The sequence below is a fragment of the Trichomycterus rosablanca genome, chromosome 16 (genome assembly GCF_030014385.1).
Source record: "Trichomycterus rosablanca isolate fTriRos1 chromosome 16, fTriRos1.hap1, whole genome shotgun sequence".
Taxonomy (NCBI): Eukaryota; Metazoa; Chordata; class Actinopteri; order Siluriformes; family Trichomycteridae; genus Trichomycterus; species Trichomycterus rosablanca.
The window spans coordinates 19,683,937-19,699,084 of NC_086003.1; the positions used below are offsets into that span (position 1 = coordinate 19,683,937).

Here is a 15,148-nt window from a genome sequence, read left to right on the forward strand (position 1 = left end):
TCACTCATAACAAAAGTATACTAACAAGTGTGAATTTGTAATCATGTATCCTACCTTTTTTTGCTCCTCCTCCCCTTTAACAAGATGCTCGGGAATCAGCTGCTTTGACTCCTGGCTCGGACTTTTGTCTCGAGCCATCAGCTGCTCAGGACTCGCACGGCTTTGCCCCTCTAGAGAGAGGCCAAGGAATTTTTCTCTGGCACTGAAGAAGTCGATGCGGTCTGAGCTAAGAGCTGAGGAAGGTGAGGCTGAAAGGCCAGCTTGCTGTACCGTGGCACTGGGGTGTTGGTGGTGGTCGTCATCGCTGGTGTGACCTCGCCCTGCACAGTTTTCATCTGTGTCAGGCACTTGCTGGCTAAATTTTTGCCTAAGTTCAGGCACCTGTGTGAGCGGCCCTGCCAAGAGGTTTGGGCTTTGTCTGTTCGGCTCTGGGGTCCTACTTCTACTGGACCCTGATCTAGGTCTCTCCTCTGGCTGATCAGGGCTGACCGATTTGGCCTCTGCAGCAGAGGGAACTTTAGGGGATGTGTTGAGGTTATGAAGAGCAGCAGGTGGATGTGGCCGGCCCACCGGGACAGTTTCTGCCAAGTTGATGGATGTCACTTCAGGTCTGACATCAGGCACGACTGTAGCTGCCCTGGGTTTAGTGAGAAGTGGTGGTTCCTCTGCAGCAAGGCTTTCCTCAGAGTCTCCAAGGCCGTTTGAGATGGGTGAAGCCTTTGCTCTTGGCTCTGGGTTTTCCTGCTCACCTGCCATACTGGAAGGGCCGAGTGTCTGCAGCAGCTCTTGGAGTGATGGAGAAGCCTGGTTGCCACCCTGGTTACGGGGATTGGAGCGCCCCAGTGACTGTGCCCCAGGAGTCTTAAGTAATGGCTCATGGTACTCAGACAGGTTGCTGTCAGAGTGAGAACGCCAAAGCTTGTTGTGTCTCTGCCTACTAAAGAGAAGAAGTGAGCAGACATGAATAGGACAGAGAAAGAGAACAAGTTAGTCAAAAAAAAAAAAAAACTCTTACAATTTTTTTTCTTAAACCAATTTGTATTTAAAATGAATGCCACATGTATGGCAGCCCCTGCTATAACTACGTTTTCTTCTCAGAACTACTAGAATACTGTAGTTTAAGTATAATATTTGATGAAAATTCAAATTTGTATGAAAACTACAATTCATTACCATTTTCAGTCCATGTATGGATACTACTCTGGAAGAATGACTTTTTAGGAAATTCTCTCTGGGCGTGGTGCACCTCAAAATGGGCCAGCCATTCAAAATAGACTGAATTTACATACACTCTACAGCCAAAACCTGACCATGAGCTGGTTGGACATCCCTTTTCAAAAACAAATGTCATTAAAATAAAGTAACCTCTATGTGATCTTTTAAGTTTCTGAGATCTTCTGAGAAGGCTTCTCACAAAACTTTGAAGAATTGTGATTAAGATTAAAAATGTGGAATATAGAGTTGCCAAGCACAATGAGCCATTTGTAACCTTAGGACCCTGATTAGTAGCAATGCATCAAGCTGGAAAAGCTTTTTAAGACCTCTAAGGTGTTTAAAACCTGTGTAAAATCAAAGGAAATGTAACATTGTTAAAACCAAAGCCAAACTAATTCAAACTAAGAAACATGGTGGAGAGGGCATCATGGCAGAAACATTTAATTATGGAGGAAATCATTAAGAAAACAGTTGATTCAAATTTGCATAACAACATTTTGTAAGCATCACCTAAAAATTCAAAAGCTTGAAAATGCAAAAAGACAAAGACAAAAATACCACTGGGCAAGTGTAATCAGCAGCTACAATAAACACTATTGCTGCTGAAAATGCATCATTACATACATTTTAGCCCGAATGTGTATAATCTGTTTATTCAGGTCATCATAATAGACTCTTAAACAAAGATCAGAGCACATTTTATTTCCCAATCTTTTTACTGCTATTTTTGCCCATAAATTGTAAATAACAAAATGTTCACTAAATTTCAAGGAACAAATCGGCTTTGGATATATGCATATAGGTGCATACCTGGCCAACAGGATACCCTGGTACTCCTCCAGCTGTCTCATGAAGGAGGGGTTGGGTTTGGTGACAGCACGGCGCTCTTTGACATAGTCAAAGGCCTGCTCAAGATCCCAGCCATACTCCTTCATGGCGTAGGCTATCACGGTGGAGGCAGAGCGGCTCACGCCCATCTTACAGTGCACCAGACACTTTGCCCCGGTTTTCCTGCAGACATCAGTTCACCTGTTTTAATCTGATGACACTGGCAGTACGAACACACCGGAGGCATCAGATTTGTGGAAAAAGTGACAGTAAAACTTACTTGGCTCTGGAGATAAATTTGTAGGTGTCATTCCAGTAGGCCAGCAGGTCTGTGACCTCCTCGTCATACACGCGGATGTTGTGGTACTCAAACAGGCCTGGGAAGAAGTTATCAATCTCTCTTGTCACGTTGAGGATGTACTGAACTCTGTGCACAAAAAAGGATAGTTTGCTGACATGCTTATTAATGCTTGGAGCCAAATATGCTTTGGATGTGGTGAGTACAGCATTCTTACCCGCTGTTCTGTAGCTCTTCTAGATTAGATGCATTCCATTCTGAACCCTAAACGGGACAGAAACGTGTGTATGAATAATAATAACACCCAAACTAATTGACTATAGCAATGTTTATTCTTTCCTGTTGAGTATTTACCAAGTATACATGCTCAAAGATCTCAGTGGGGCTGTCCATCTGACCCAGAATGACGATCATCTCGTTATCAATGTACTCTTTAAACTCCCGCAGGTTACACACCATCTGCATCTCCAGCTCGGTTCGGATCTGATATTACAGAGATGTATACAAAGTGACAGTTTGAATAAGATTTTTGAAGTGTTGGTGGTACTTTAAAATTGCACTGACTTGGAGAATTGTAATGTGACATTTTCACGGTATGATAGCTAAAAATGCAAATTTTAATTTCATGGATTATTGGATCTTAAAGGTTAGGCATTTTAGTAATTTTTGCAATGGTTATTTAATGTGACGCATGCTGACACGCTTTTAAATTTAACACACCAGCCAACAACCTGAGAGGTTGAGAGCTGACACATGCTTTCTCCTATACATGCGAAGCCAGACAACCACCTCTTCAAGAGCTGCGCCTCATGCAAAGTCACTGGCATTTCGATGCACCTGAGAAACACACCTATGCTCCTGGGATTGGCTGGCATCACTTTGATAAGGAAGACAGAAATTCCATCTCTTTCACACAAAAAGCAGAGCCAATTAGCTCCCTGCTTTCTGTGACGGGATGGCTTGTGGCATTATCCAGATATTAGAGTGGATGGTTTTCAGTAGCGCCCCTCCAGAGTCACACTGAATATACTATTCAGTATGTGTGTCATGTTAAAATGTACACATATGAGAAAATGTGTTTGTAGATGTGTGAACCCACCTCTTTAGAAGTTACATTCTCGAGGTCTTTCTGCATCATGATTTCTCTTAGACGAGTCTTAATCAGCCGCTCTGTTCTTTCCCGTTCAGTTGGCCTGTCAGCACATAACGAACAATTTTTATGGTATGTCTACTGAACAGTAAATAACAAAATAACTAATAATGTAAGGTTTATAAAAACAGTCGATTATTGCTTTGACAAATCATGTGCATTTTCATGTCTTTCAGCTCACAGCCTGGTTTAATTTAGACTGGTTATGGTCATTTTCATGGTGTTGGCCTGATGCAGAATATATAAAAGAAAAATTCTGAAGGTTAGGAGTAACTATAAAGGCTGAAAGACATTCATTTTATCTACAGTTTATCAGAAGTAGCCTGCTTGACTTTGGAACTTTTAGTCCAAGACGAAACATTTTATGTTATGTTGCATTTATGTTAGTTTACTCTAGATAAAGCCTTGATCAAATGCGGGTATCTGCAAGAGATTTGCATTATCCCTTAATTTATATTTCTATTGACTAAAAGACCAAACAGAAATGCTTGCTTTTGACAGTAATGGTACACTTTCTGACTGATTGTTAATGTCTCTAAGCCAGAATAATCCCATCATCACTGAAGCAGGTGCATTAAATGCTTTGAAATTCATGTTTTATTTAAGAGCATTAAGCCTGCACCAAGATTGTCCAGAGACCCACAGCTGATAAGCAGAAGACAGCCAGATCAAAATAAAAGCTTGTTTAAAATAAGTTCATTTAGAGCAGGAGACACACTTTGTGTGTGTTTATTATAAAAATTCACTATATGGCCAAAAGTATCTGAACACCTGTACATGGGTTTTTTGGTGTCCCTTTTCAAAAACAAATTGTATTAAAATAGTGACACAGTGACATAGATAGTATGGCTGGGCACTGATATTGGTCAAGAAAGCCTTAATTGGTGTTGCAAATCATTCCAAAACTATTCAGTGGGGCTGAGGTCAGTAATCTAAGCTAAACTAAACTAAGCTTTTTTCATGTCTGTGCACAGAGGCACAGTCATGCTGGGGCGGGAAAGGGGCTTCCCTAAATTGGTGCTGTAAAGTTAAATGTTTTTAAAGCAAAATGATTGATTTATTACATCATTATTACTGTTAGCAACTATAATGACTAAAACATGTACATTCAAAAATTAGAAAGCATGTCCCAATACTTAGTCCAGATAGTGTATTTAAAATCAATCAAATTGTAAGTACTGTACATTGTTTAAAAAAAAAATCCATATCAATCTTGATCAAAAAAGGTATTAGGATTAGGCTTATTGGCTATTCATCTTTTATTTGGGGGAATGATTCATGTTACACTTATTTCATATTCTGTAAAACTACTAAACTATAGTCTGTCTCACAAACAAAGGGCTTGGTATTCCCAAATTACAGACACTACCATCAATATGCCTGAATATATTTATTTTACTGCTTCTCTAAAATTAGAGTTGTCTAACTTGCCTCTTGCATACTTGAGTATGAGGACTTGCAAAAGCAGCTGGATGGTTATGGACAATTCTGCCTTTGGGTAAGAAATAAAGGGATTTATTTGATGTGTTGGAATATTTCATAAAGCTCTTTTCACTCGTTATTTTGAATCACTACCTAGCTGTGCCTAGTGCCACCTGAACTGCACTTGCTTGTAGTGTTTGTTGATTGCAAACATGGGCCTGTTGCAGTTATGCAAATCTCTCTCTTGTGTGACGCAAAATCTGTTTTCATTAGGACTGATATGAATTGTTATAAATACTTAATATAGTCTGTGCAGCAAGCACAACAGAGTATGGCACAAAGTGTGCTAGATTTCATCCTGTTAGCGGAACCACTCACCATGCCAGACAGTGGTGTCGCTCAGATAAGGTGCCCGCAAACTAACAGGAAATGGAAGTAAGCACGTCTGTCTGTGCAGCAATGAACTTTAAAAACTGACTGTCTGACTTCCACTTTCTGTTCTTGTTGTAAAGAAGTGTTATCTTAAGCTTGTGCCAAACAGCTAGCTGAAGTTCAGACCCAGCTTCCATTCTGACGTGTTATGTGAAACGCAGTCTCACGCGACTGTGCAAATAGGTCCGTCACCTGCACTAAAGACGCCACCTCAAAGTTCAAATGCAAATTCATAAGCCAGTTCAATGCCTTGTGACAGAAGAGCTTATAGTATTGATGACTGAAAGAGTTGATTATCTTTTTCCTAACTACCAAATAAAATTGCCAAATAACTACAGTACTATAGTACAGCTGTATTTTTTTAGTACATAGGACACATCTGGGATGAAAATCACCCATGTGTAAACAGTGAGAATAATTGAAAATAATTTCAGACCACATTTACCTTTACCATTTATGTGCCTCAGGACTAGGGATGTCCCGATCAAGTTTTTTTGTTCCCGATACCGATCCCGATTATTAATTTTGATCCCGATCCGATACCGAGTCTCAAACCGATACTTGTATTTTCTAGATATTGTCTAGATAAGAACTGGATAATACTGTTCACACAGTGCACACTTCAAGTACATTACAGTTATTCAAATTAATCCAATGTACATGTTTAACAACTAAATAGCTCTGCAGTGCTGAAGGGAAAAATGCTGCATCCAAGCTATTGGCTTAATGTTTTGTATTTTTACAAAATCAATCAAAATGAGTGAGATAATTACAGTTTTACTTTAAACCTTACATTCGAAGAAAAAAAATCTGTTTAATGCAGTGATACACTAAAAATGAACAGAAATCTGTGTAGCAGCTTAACTTGAACATAAGAAAAAAAGTTACTTAAAAGCATTACAGTAAAACCTGAATACCAAAATAAAATGGAAAGGCTCTTTTGTTATGAAGGAAAGCCAGTTTTTAAAGTGCTTGTATTGTGACAATGGTTTGATGGACGTTTCTATGCGAAGTGAGTGTGTTTTCACCCTTTGGGGCTTCCATAGTGCATGAAATAGCATGCATGACTCTAGCTGTCCGCTATTCGGTACCGTAACAGAAGAAGTTAATAAAGTGTTAAATGCTCCTGACAATTTGTGAATATAGCGTGTATTTATTTTTTTATTAAACGAGTGCATCACTACGTTGTTTTGTAAACCGGTGTGATCCTTGACTCACACACCATATAAACAGTAAAATTCTACAGTAATGAACGCAGCTCTGCTCCCACCGCCTCGTGAAACGCTCACAGTGCAGACATTACACCGCTGTTGGACTTGTTTTACTTTCCAATTCAAACTATTTCCACACAGCGGACATGCTGATGTAAAACAAAAGATCGGGATTAGGATCGGGTTTAGTAAAGCCGATTCCGATCAGTTAAAAAATGCCTTGATCGGCCCCGATCCCGATCTTTGAGATCGGATCGGGACATCCCTACTCAGGACATAAAATGTGTACAGGTCTGACTAAGAAAAAGCATTATTGTACTTTAAGGTACATTAAATGTTGCTTAGATCAGGGGTTTTCAAGTTGTGGGGGGGGGGGCACGAGTACCTGTCTGGGGGGGCACGAGTGCCTGACCAGGGGGCGTAGCATTACGAGATTTTTTACGTCTAAAACTAAAGCAATTCATTTTTCACCCACGGGAGACATATTTGATTAGTCTCACTAACCACGCTCACACGCACATTTAATGTTTTCCAGTTCAGTCTGAAAAAACCCTTAAAAATAGGTCTAACAGTGAAGATAAACCGGTGACAAAAGCAACGACGTGTGTGTGTGTCTTTAAGAGACGCTCTGTTCACAGTATCGATATAAGTGATTCAGGAGTTGATTCATTTTATGCAAAGCGTAAGTTTCTTTTCTCAGTCATCTCTCAGTTTTTACTGTTATTAATGAATGCTGTGGTTTTAAATAAACACCAGATACTACAGAACATTCTGTGTGACTCGCTTACCTTAAAAAGCTTAGGCTTAATTAAACTGAGTATTACCACAGAGCGGTAACTGAGTCAGACTCGTTTTCTGTTTTCTGTCAGTCAGAGCAGATGATCCTGAACTAACGAATTTAGCAACTGATGTACTTTTGCCTTTGCCTGGCTCTGTGAAGTAACGTTTTCTGTTCACATCTACATCAAAAGCAAGAACCATCTACGATTTACCAAAGTGAACGAATTTATATAATGTGCAAAATTGCATCGTATGTATGATGTGCACAGCATTAATTATGTTATTTTATTTTAATTATGTTATGTCATTTTAAAGAGCGGAGGGGGGCGCATGCCCAAAAAGGTTGAAAACCCCTGCCTTAGATGACTAATTTGTACTCTTGGATGTACAAATGTTCAAACTAAATGAGCAAAGAAACCACAACCCAGCAACAAAAAATTATGGTTAAGTGGGAAGCAGCGTGTTGTGAGCTTGGAGGACAAATTTGCATGCAGTAAAAATAAACACTATCTTTAACAGGGCAGAAACTGGTCAGTCAAACCAGTTTCTAAATCATGAGCTGTCTGGGCAGGCAGTAAAAGTAAATAACAGCATTGTGTATGTCTTACAGAAGTTTAGTAGTGAGACTGCTGTAAAGGTAACATATAAAGAATTTGGACTGAATTATTCGTAAAAATATTGGCAGCGGGATTTGAAGTTCATTGATATGCTTTCATTACAATACAATGAGGAAGATCACTAGGGTTATTAAAAACAACTCAGAAAGAACATCATCAAATGCTAGGCCTATTTTTAAAACTGTGTTTTTAAATACTTGTTCACTAAAGTGTCAGTGCAGTTTTGCTTGTGTGATTAACAAAACCAGACTGTGGCCATAGCTTCCACCGTTTTCTACCACTCAGCAGGGACTTTAAGGATTTACTTTATGTGTTCTTGTTACACACTTGGTCTCATGAGACTTCCATCAAGAACCTTTTAAAATGATACATTTGTAAATTTGTTTAGAGCAAAAGAGTTTTAGACATAACTAGGCTACAAAAATTCATGAACTATATACTAAGTAATGCACAGTCCAAAACATTTGTGCAGATTAAGCTCTAATTTTCTCCTTCAGCAGAAATTATTAAGCCCACAAAGGCTTTTCTTTTTTATGATGAGTTTAAACCAAATATGAGTTACTTGCATGATATGCAGATATAGTAAATTGAATTGGACTGTAATAAGTAGTAAGTCCTGGCTTTAAACTCCACCTACAGCATCACTGGAAAAAAGTAGTGCACTTACACGTCAGAGAAGAGCACAGGCGAGTCAGCGCGGTGTGATTGCACATCCTGCATAGCATTCCACTCGTTGACATGGGTCTGGTTTGAAGATACACTGCTCTGGTAGTAGCTGACCCATGTCAAGAAGAGGCTACCAGGGAAGTAGTTATGGGAACGTGCTACCTCACAGGCTTTATGGAGAGATTGCAAAGCCGACCTGAAGGAGGAGAGGTAGTGGTTAGCATTCTAAAAATACAAAGACAATAAAAAGCTAAAATAAAGAAAGTCATTTTTTAGCAAGGCAAGACAAAAGGGCACCTACCACATGGCCTGGACAGAGACGGGCTTGAAAACATGGACCCTGTTATCTGTGGACACACTGAACCCTCTGTAAAAAAGGAAAAGCAGAAGGTTTAACAATTACAAGCGCAATCACAGTGCAATTACTATATGTGTTTAAACTCATTACATGTTACTTACCCATCTCCATCTAAATGGATCAGAGTGTCACTCCACAGAGGAAGCACCAGGCCTATCGAACAGGAACTACAGCATATATACATAGCAATACATGAATGAAGACAGTAATCATACTAACTTAAATTTTAAATACAATTTTGTTCATAAATCAACAGAACAAAACTTAGTTGTTAAAGAGAAACTGCTTTTCTACCAATCTAGTCATTTCCAATTCCCAATTGTAAATCCGCTGCCAGAAAAAATCTTGACCAACTCAAAGAGCTACATGACCCCTCTGACACGTGTCTAATCTGCAGCCGCTTCTTATCACCTGCCAGTGTTGGGATCCCATAGAGGGCTGTATCGCGTACGGAGAGCCACGCTATGCTCTATGTAACTCCGTCCCTACTTGAGCAGGGGACCAAACCAGTTTTCAAGATCGCATGTTGCAGTGGAGGTGGGAAGAGACCCCGTCCAACCTTCCTTACCTGCAACATGGCCAATTGTGTTTGTGTAGAATATTGTGTGGCTCAAATATTGCATATTAGACCGCTGCACCACCGCTGCCTGAAAATTATTATTATTACATTGCTGCTGCTATTATTAAACTAAATACATTATATTAGCCTCTTACTAGGGATGCTAATAATTAACCAATTTAACTCATAACCGGCACGACTCATGAACAATTCAATGAATGCTGACAGTTAAAAACATAATTTAAATGTATTTTTATTAGCTGTCAATTCATACTGTATTTATATTACATAATAATGGCCTTACAAATAAAAAATGTACAAATCATGCATATTTTATAATAACTGACACTTTAGGTAATATCACTAAAGATCTGACATCAGTACGATTTATCAGTAAGTATTTTTTACTGTCCCATTTATTTGGTTTAAAAAAAAAAGTGGAAATACCTGGCAACATCAGAGATGTAAACTCTATAACTATACATAATTCTAAATTCCATGTGAAAAAGCTGCCCATAAAACATGTAAAGTGGATAAACATTTATAAATGGATCAGATTCACTTGTAGGTTGCTTTGAACAAAAGCGGGTAAAATAAATTTAGTCATACTCACCCATCAGTGGGGCTTACGTCCATGCCCAGCACCACACTCTCCTCGGTGTCCTGCCGCCCATTTGTGGTCACTACCACCATGTAGCGTGTGCACTGAGACTGCACACTCTCCAGCCGCACAGCCTGTCAAGTAATACAACATGAATACATACATTTCTCTAGGTGCTAGATACCACAATCTATAATCTGAAAATGACTGCAACCCCTTTTAAATATGTATGTGTTTGTGTCATTCACCAGACGGATGTTGTCCTCTGGCCGGAGCAGAGTGAACATGGTCTGCAGGTGCTGCTGAAGATCCTCTGGACACATGAAAATGCAGGACATTTTAAAATGTGTTTTAATGTGCAAAAGATTGTGACTACCTTATATTAAACACTAAATGTTTTCTTTTTAAAAGATTTTATAGATTACATTATATGCCTACAGACTGTCTATAAAAGACACCCCTTATAGACCACAGATATCCACAGTAAACCGATTCCAAACAGTTTAGCGTTAGAATGAGTCTCTCCCACTAAAAAAACTACAGTCAGAATAGGTTATATAAAGCACAATGTAGGCCTAAAACAACAAGAGGGCAAATATGTGATTATTGTGCTAGCATGTTGTGTATTGATGCTTTCTGATACCTGCATGTTTGCTGCGCTGTCCTGTGATTCGTGACGAGCAGGATGAAGAAGGGGAGCCATTTCCCCTTGGGAGAAAAAGTGCTGCACCTTTCACAGTTAAAAAACTCTCGCTAATGCTGTAGAATAAACAGAGGAAGGAAAAATGCAATCAAATTCTTCATCAAAGCATTTTTTGCAATACAGAATCTTGGATTTCATTCTTTCAAAGGCTTTCTTTAAAAGAAACTATATTTCACTTTTGTACCTCATTAAGCTTCAAAAGATCCCTGTGGTTTGTAGTTCATGACAGAATTAGTATGTTGGTCATGTCACAGGCTGACTGGATTTGATTCACCTTTTCTGATTTGTTTTGATGTGATCTAATTGTGGGAAGTACATGACAATACACTGTGGACAGAGAAACTGGAGATCTTTGGAGGGCTTTTTCGGGACATTGCTTCAGACAGTAAACACTCAATGCAGGACAAAAATAAGAACAAGCTGTTCCACTGCAGCCCTGTTTTCTCATCACTGTACCAGCTGTGCTCAGAGTAAGAAACAGTGAACAGTGAGGGTGTGTGTGAGTGTGTGTGTGTGCGTGCGTGCGTGCGTGCGTGCGTGCGTGCGCGTGTTCTGTATCACTTTTCTTCCTGAAATCAACTGTTATCAAACTACCAGCAGAACAAACAAGAGGAAGTAAAAAAACTGGGAACCTACACTGGAGAACAAAACTGCCTGTGTTTGTGGGTTTTTGTCTTTATTATAAACATTAGTTGCTCATGTCAAAAAAAATCATTTAGGCATCAAATACATACAGTGTATCACAAAAGTGAGTACACCCCTCACATTTCTGCAAATATTTCATTATATCTTTTCATGGGACAACACTATAGACATGAAACTTGGATATAATTTAGAGTAGTCAGTGTACAGCTTGTATAGCAGTGTAGATTTACTGTCTTCTGAAAATAACTCAACACACAGCTATTAATGTCTAAATAGCTGCAACATAAGTGAGTACACCCCACAGTGAACATGTCCAAATTGTGCCCAAATGTGTCGTTGTCCCTTCCTGGTGTCATGTGTCAAGGTCCCAGGTGTAAATGGGGAGCAGGGCTGTTAAATTTGGTGTTTTGGGTACAATTCTCTCATACTGGCCACTGGATATTCAACATGGCACCTCATGGCAAAGAACTCTCTGAGGATGTGAGAAATAGAATTGTTGCTCTCCACAAAGATGGCCTGGGCTATAAGAAGATTGCTAACACCCTGAAACTGAGCTACAGCATGGTGGCCAAGGTCATACAGCGGTTTTCCAGGACCGGTTTCACTCGGAACAGGCTTCGCCAGGGTCGACCAAAGAAGTTGAGTCCACGTGTTCGGCGTCATATCCAGAGGTTGGCTTTAAAAAATAGACACATGAGTGCTGCCAGCATTGCTGCAGAGCTTGAAGACGTGGGAGGTCAGCCTGTCAGTGCTCAGACCATACGCCGCACACTGCATCAACTCGGTCTGCATGGTCGTCATCCCAGAAGGAAGCTGACGCACAAGAAAGCCCGCAAACAGTTTGCTGAAGACAAGCAGTCCAAGAACATGGATTACTGGAATGCCCTGTGGTCTGACGAGACCAAGATAAACTTGTTTGGCTAAGATGGTGTCCAGCATGTGTGGCGGCGCCCTGGTGAGAAGTGCCAAGACAACTGTATCTTGCCTATAGTCAAGCATGGTGGTGGTAGCATCATGGTCTTGGGCTGCATGAGTGTTGTTGGCACTGGGGAGCTGCAGTTCATTGAGGGAAACATGAATTCCAACATGTACTGTGACATTCTGAAACAGAGCATGATCCCCTCCCTTCGAAAACTGGGCCTCATGGCAGTTTTCCAACAGGATAACGACCCCAAACACAACCTCCAAGATGACAACTGCCTTGCTGAGGAAGCTGAAGGTAAAGGTGATGGACTAAACCCAATTGAGCACCTGTGGCGCATCCTCAAGTGGAAGGTGGAGGAGTTCAAGGTGTCTAACATCCACCAGCTCCGTGATGTCATCATGGAGGAGTGGAAGAGGATTCCAGTAGCAACCTGTGCAGCTCTGGTGAATTCCATGCCCAGGAGGGTTAAGGCAGTGCTGGATAATAATGGTGGTCACACAAAATATTGACACTTTGGGCACAATTTGGCCATGTTCACTGTGGGGTGTACTCACTTATGTTGCCAGCTATTTAGACATTAATGGCTGTGTGTTGAGTTATTTTCAGAAGACAGTAAATCTACACTGCTATACAAGCTGTACACTGACTACTCTAAGTTATATCCAAGTTTCATGTCTATAGTGTTGTCCCATGAAAAGATATAATGAAATATTTGCAGAAATGTGAGGGGTGTACTCACTTTTGTGATACACTGTAAGTGTGTGCATTTCAAAGGTTTTAAAGTATGTACAATGTTGTGAAAAATATCTTCCCCTTTTCTGGTTTCTTTCGTTTCTTTAGTGTTACCTGTGCATGTTTGTCACACTAAATTGTATTAGTGGTAAAGACAACCTGAGTAAACACACACACACAAAGATCTGAAGATCAGTCTTGGCAAAACAGCCTAGCCACTGGGGCACTTGGCAGTGCGCTCTGTGCTGGTCACATGCCTGGACAAAAATAGATGGGTTGCATCAGGAAGGCTGTAAAAGCTGTGCCAGGTCTGATGTGCAGACCAGATCTACTGTGGTGACCCCTGAATAAGGAAGTAGCCGAAATAGAGAAAAAATCTCACTGTTCAGCATTGTAAGATGGTGACTTCAAAAGATTCAATCTGCTCAGGTCAAAGCTACTATTAAAAGCCAAGGGTTTGCTTCAGTGATAAACCCACAATATTAAAAAATGTAACCTTGTCAAAAATACAGTGGTTTTATGGTAACCCTGTATCAAAGAAATCAGTTACAAGTGCATTCGGGTTGTAAAGGTTGAAAGTGAAATGTTTAAAACTTATGAACTGGTGAAAAGGTGCTGCAGCTGTAGTGTGGGTGCCGCACAGCTCCAGAATTCTGGGGACCTGGATGTAACCCTTCTCTGTACACACTGAGTGGGAGTAGTGTGGAACATTTTCTCAGTGTCAGTCATAGCTTTTTGGAAATCAGCAAATGCATGTCACATGTGGGAAGTCTAATTTGTCCCTAGATGTGAGTGAGTTATTAAATGTGTGTGTTAAAGATGTCAATGATTAAACAGTTATGATAACAGAAGAAGTCATAGTTTGATTGTTGATGTCATTTGAAAATGTCATTTAATTTTATTTTCAACAGCTGAGACTTTCTGTGGTAACTGTTTTATTTACACTGATATATTTAATGTGCCACACGTCTTTAATTATTATTTGATAGTCATTGTCTTGACTTTATTGTACAGCGCCTTTGGATGACACTCAATGTCTTTAAAGACCGTTTATAAAAAACATGACTTGATATTTGCAATCTTTGCAAATACGAACAGACACCAACCGAGCACAAACCGAACCGAGTAAAGTTGAGCCTAGGACATACATGTGATAGTGATTGCTGCTGATGTGAACAAAGAATTAGGCAATGCATCATTTACAAACACCCCAGGAAAACATTAAATAAGAATGCAAGAAAAATATTTTACTCTAATCAGTTTCAAGTTATCATCTCAGGTTATTTAAGTCTTCTTGTTGCTGATAATGTGCATATTTTCCACATCTACATTTGGAGGAACCAAAGAGGCCTTCTTCTTACAAAGTGTCCTGCCAACTGTAATAAATTGGTAACCGAGTGTGTAAATACAGGCTAACAGACATTCGATTGGGAAAATCAAATGTGTTTATTATGTTACTGTTGCACTGCATAATGGACCAATGCTTAATGGACAATGAAAGCCTAACTATGTATATAGCTGTGGGTTTTCAGGTAGTTGAGCTTGTGCACTCTTTACAGGAAGGGGTGGATATACTGATAAGGTGTCAACAAAACCTCTATCCACTGCAAACACTAGCATGTGGCATGAATAATCACAAGCTGTAGTAGATTTCACACCTTTGTACATGACACACCCGTTTGCTGACAAGACACAGACCACGATTAAGTCAACAGAACTGGACTTTAAACTGTAAGTGTGTGTGAGTGAACGAGTGAGAGAGATGAAAGATTTTAAAATGAACTAACAGTATAAAAAAACCTATGACGATTAACACACAGAGGAGACTGAGCGAACAAAAAATATGTAACTGCTTCCCAAAATACACTCTGTATTGCTTCCTTATGACCCTGTTGAATGATTAATGAGTAAACAGTAGACAGGTGAATGAGTCACCCAGTCTAAAGGGAATACCTACATCATCTCATTCTTCTTTTGTCTACTCCCCAAACCATCCTTTGTTTACA

At 39.8% G+C, this 15,148-nt stretch overlaps 1 protein-coding gene across 4 annotated transcripts in view; it reads right to left on the reverse strand.

The window, feature by feature from the left end:
• ssh2b (slingshot protein phosphatase 2b) overlaps positions 1-15,148 on the reverse strand; it is a 37,761-nt gene that overhangs the window by 4,520 nt on the left and 18,093 nt on the right. For 2 of the 4 annotated variants that reach the window (XM_063012207.1, XM_063012209.1), the window contains 12 exons: positions 10,781-10,896; positions 10,386-10,450; positions 10,150-10,271; positions 9,079-9,144; positions 8,921-8,986; positions 8,621-8,815; positions 3,441-3,534; positions 2,696-2,824; positions 2,559-2,605; positions 2,324-2,470; positions 2,026-2,226; positions 55-937 (listed from right to left, as the gene is read on the reverse strand). In XM_063012207.1, the coding sequence (XP_062868277.1) occupies positions 55-937; positions 2,026-2,226; positions 2,324-2,470; positions 2,559-2,605; positions 2,696-2,824; positions 3,441-3,534; positions 8,621-8,815; positions 8,921-8,986; positions 9,079-9,144; positions 10,150-10,271; positions 10,386-10,450; positions 10,781-10,896 (2,131 nt within the window). Of the gene's footprint in view, positions 1-54; positions 938-2,025; positions 2,227-2,323; positions 2,471-2,558; positions 2,606-2,695; positions 2,825-3,440; positions 3,535-8,620; positions 8,816-8,920; positions 8,987-9,078; positions 9,145-10,149; positions 10,272-10,385; positions 10,451-10,780; positions 10,897-15,148 lie in introns of those variants that run through there. The other 2 variants (XM_063012208.1, XM_063012210.1) reach the window with 2 other exon arrangements.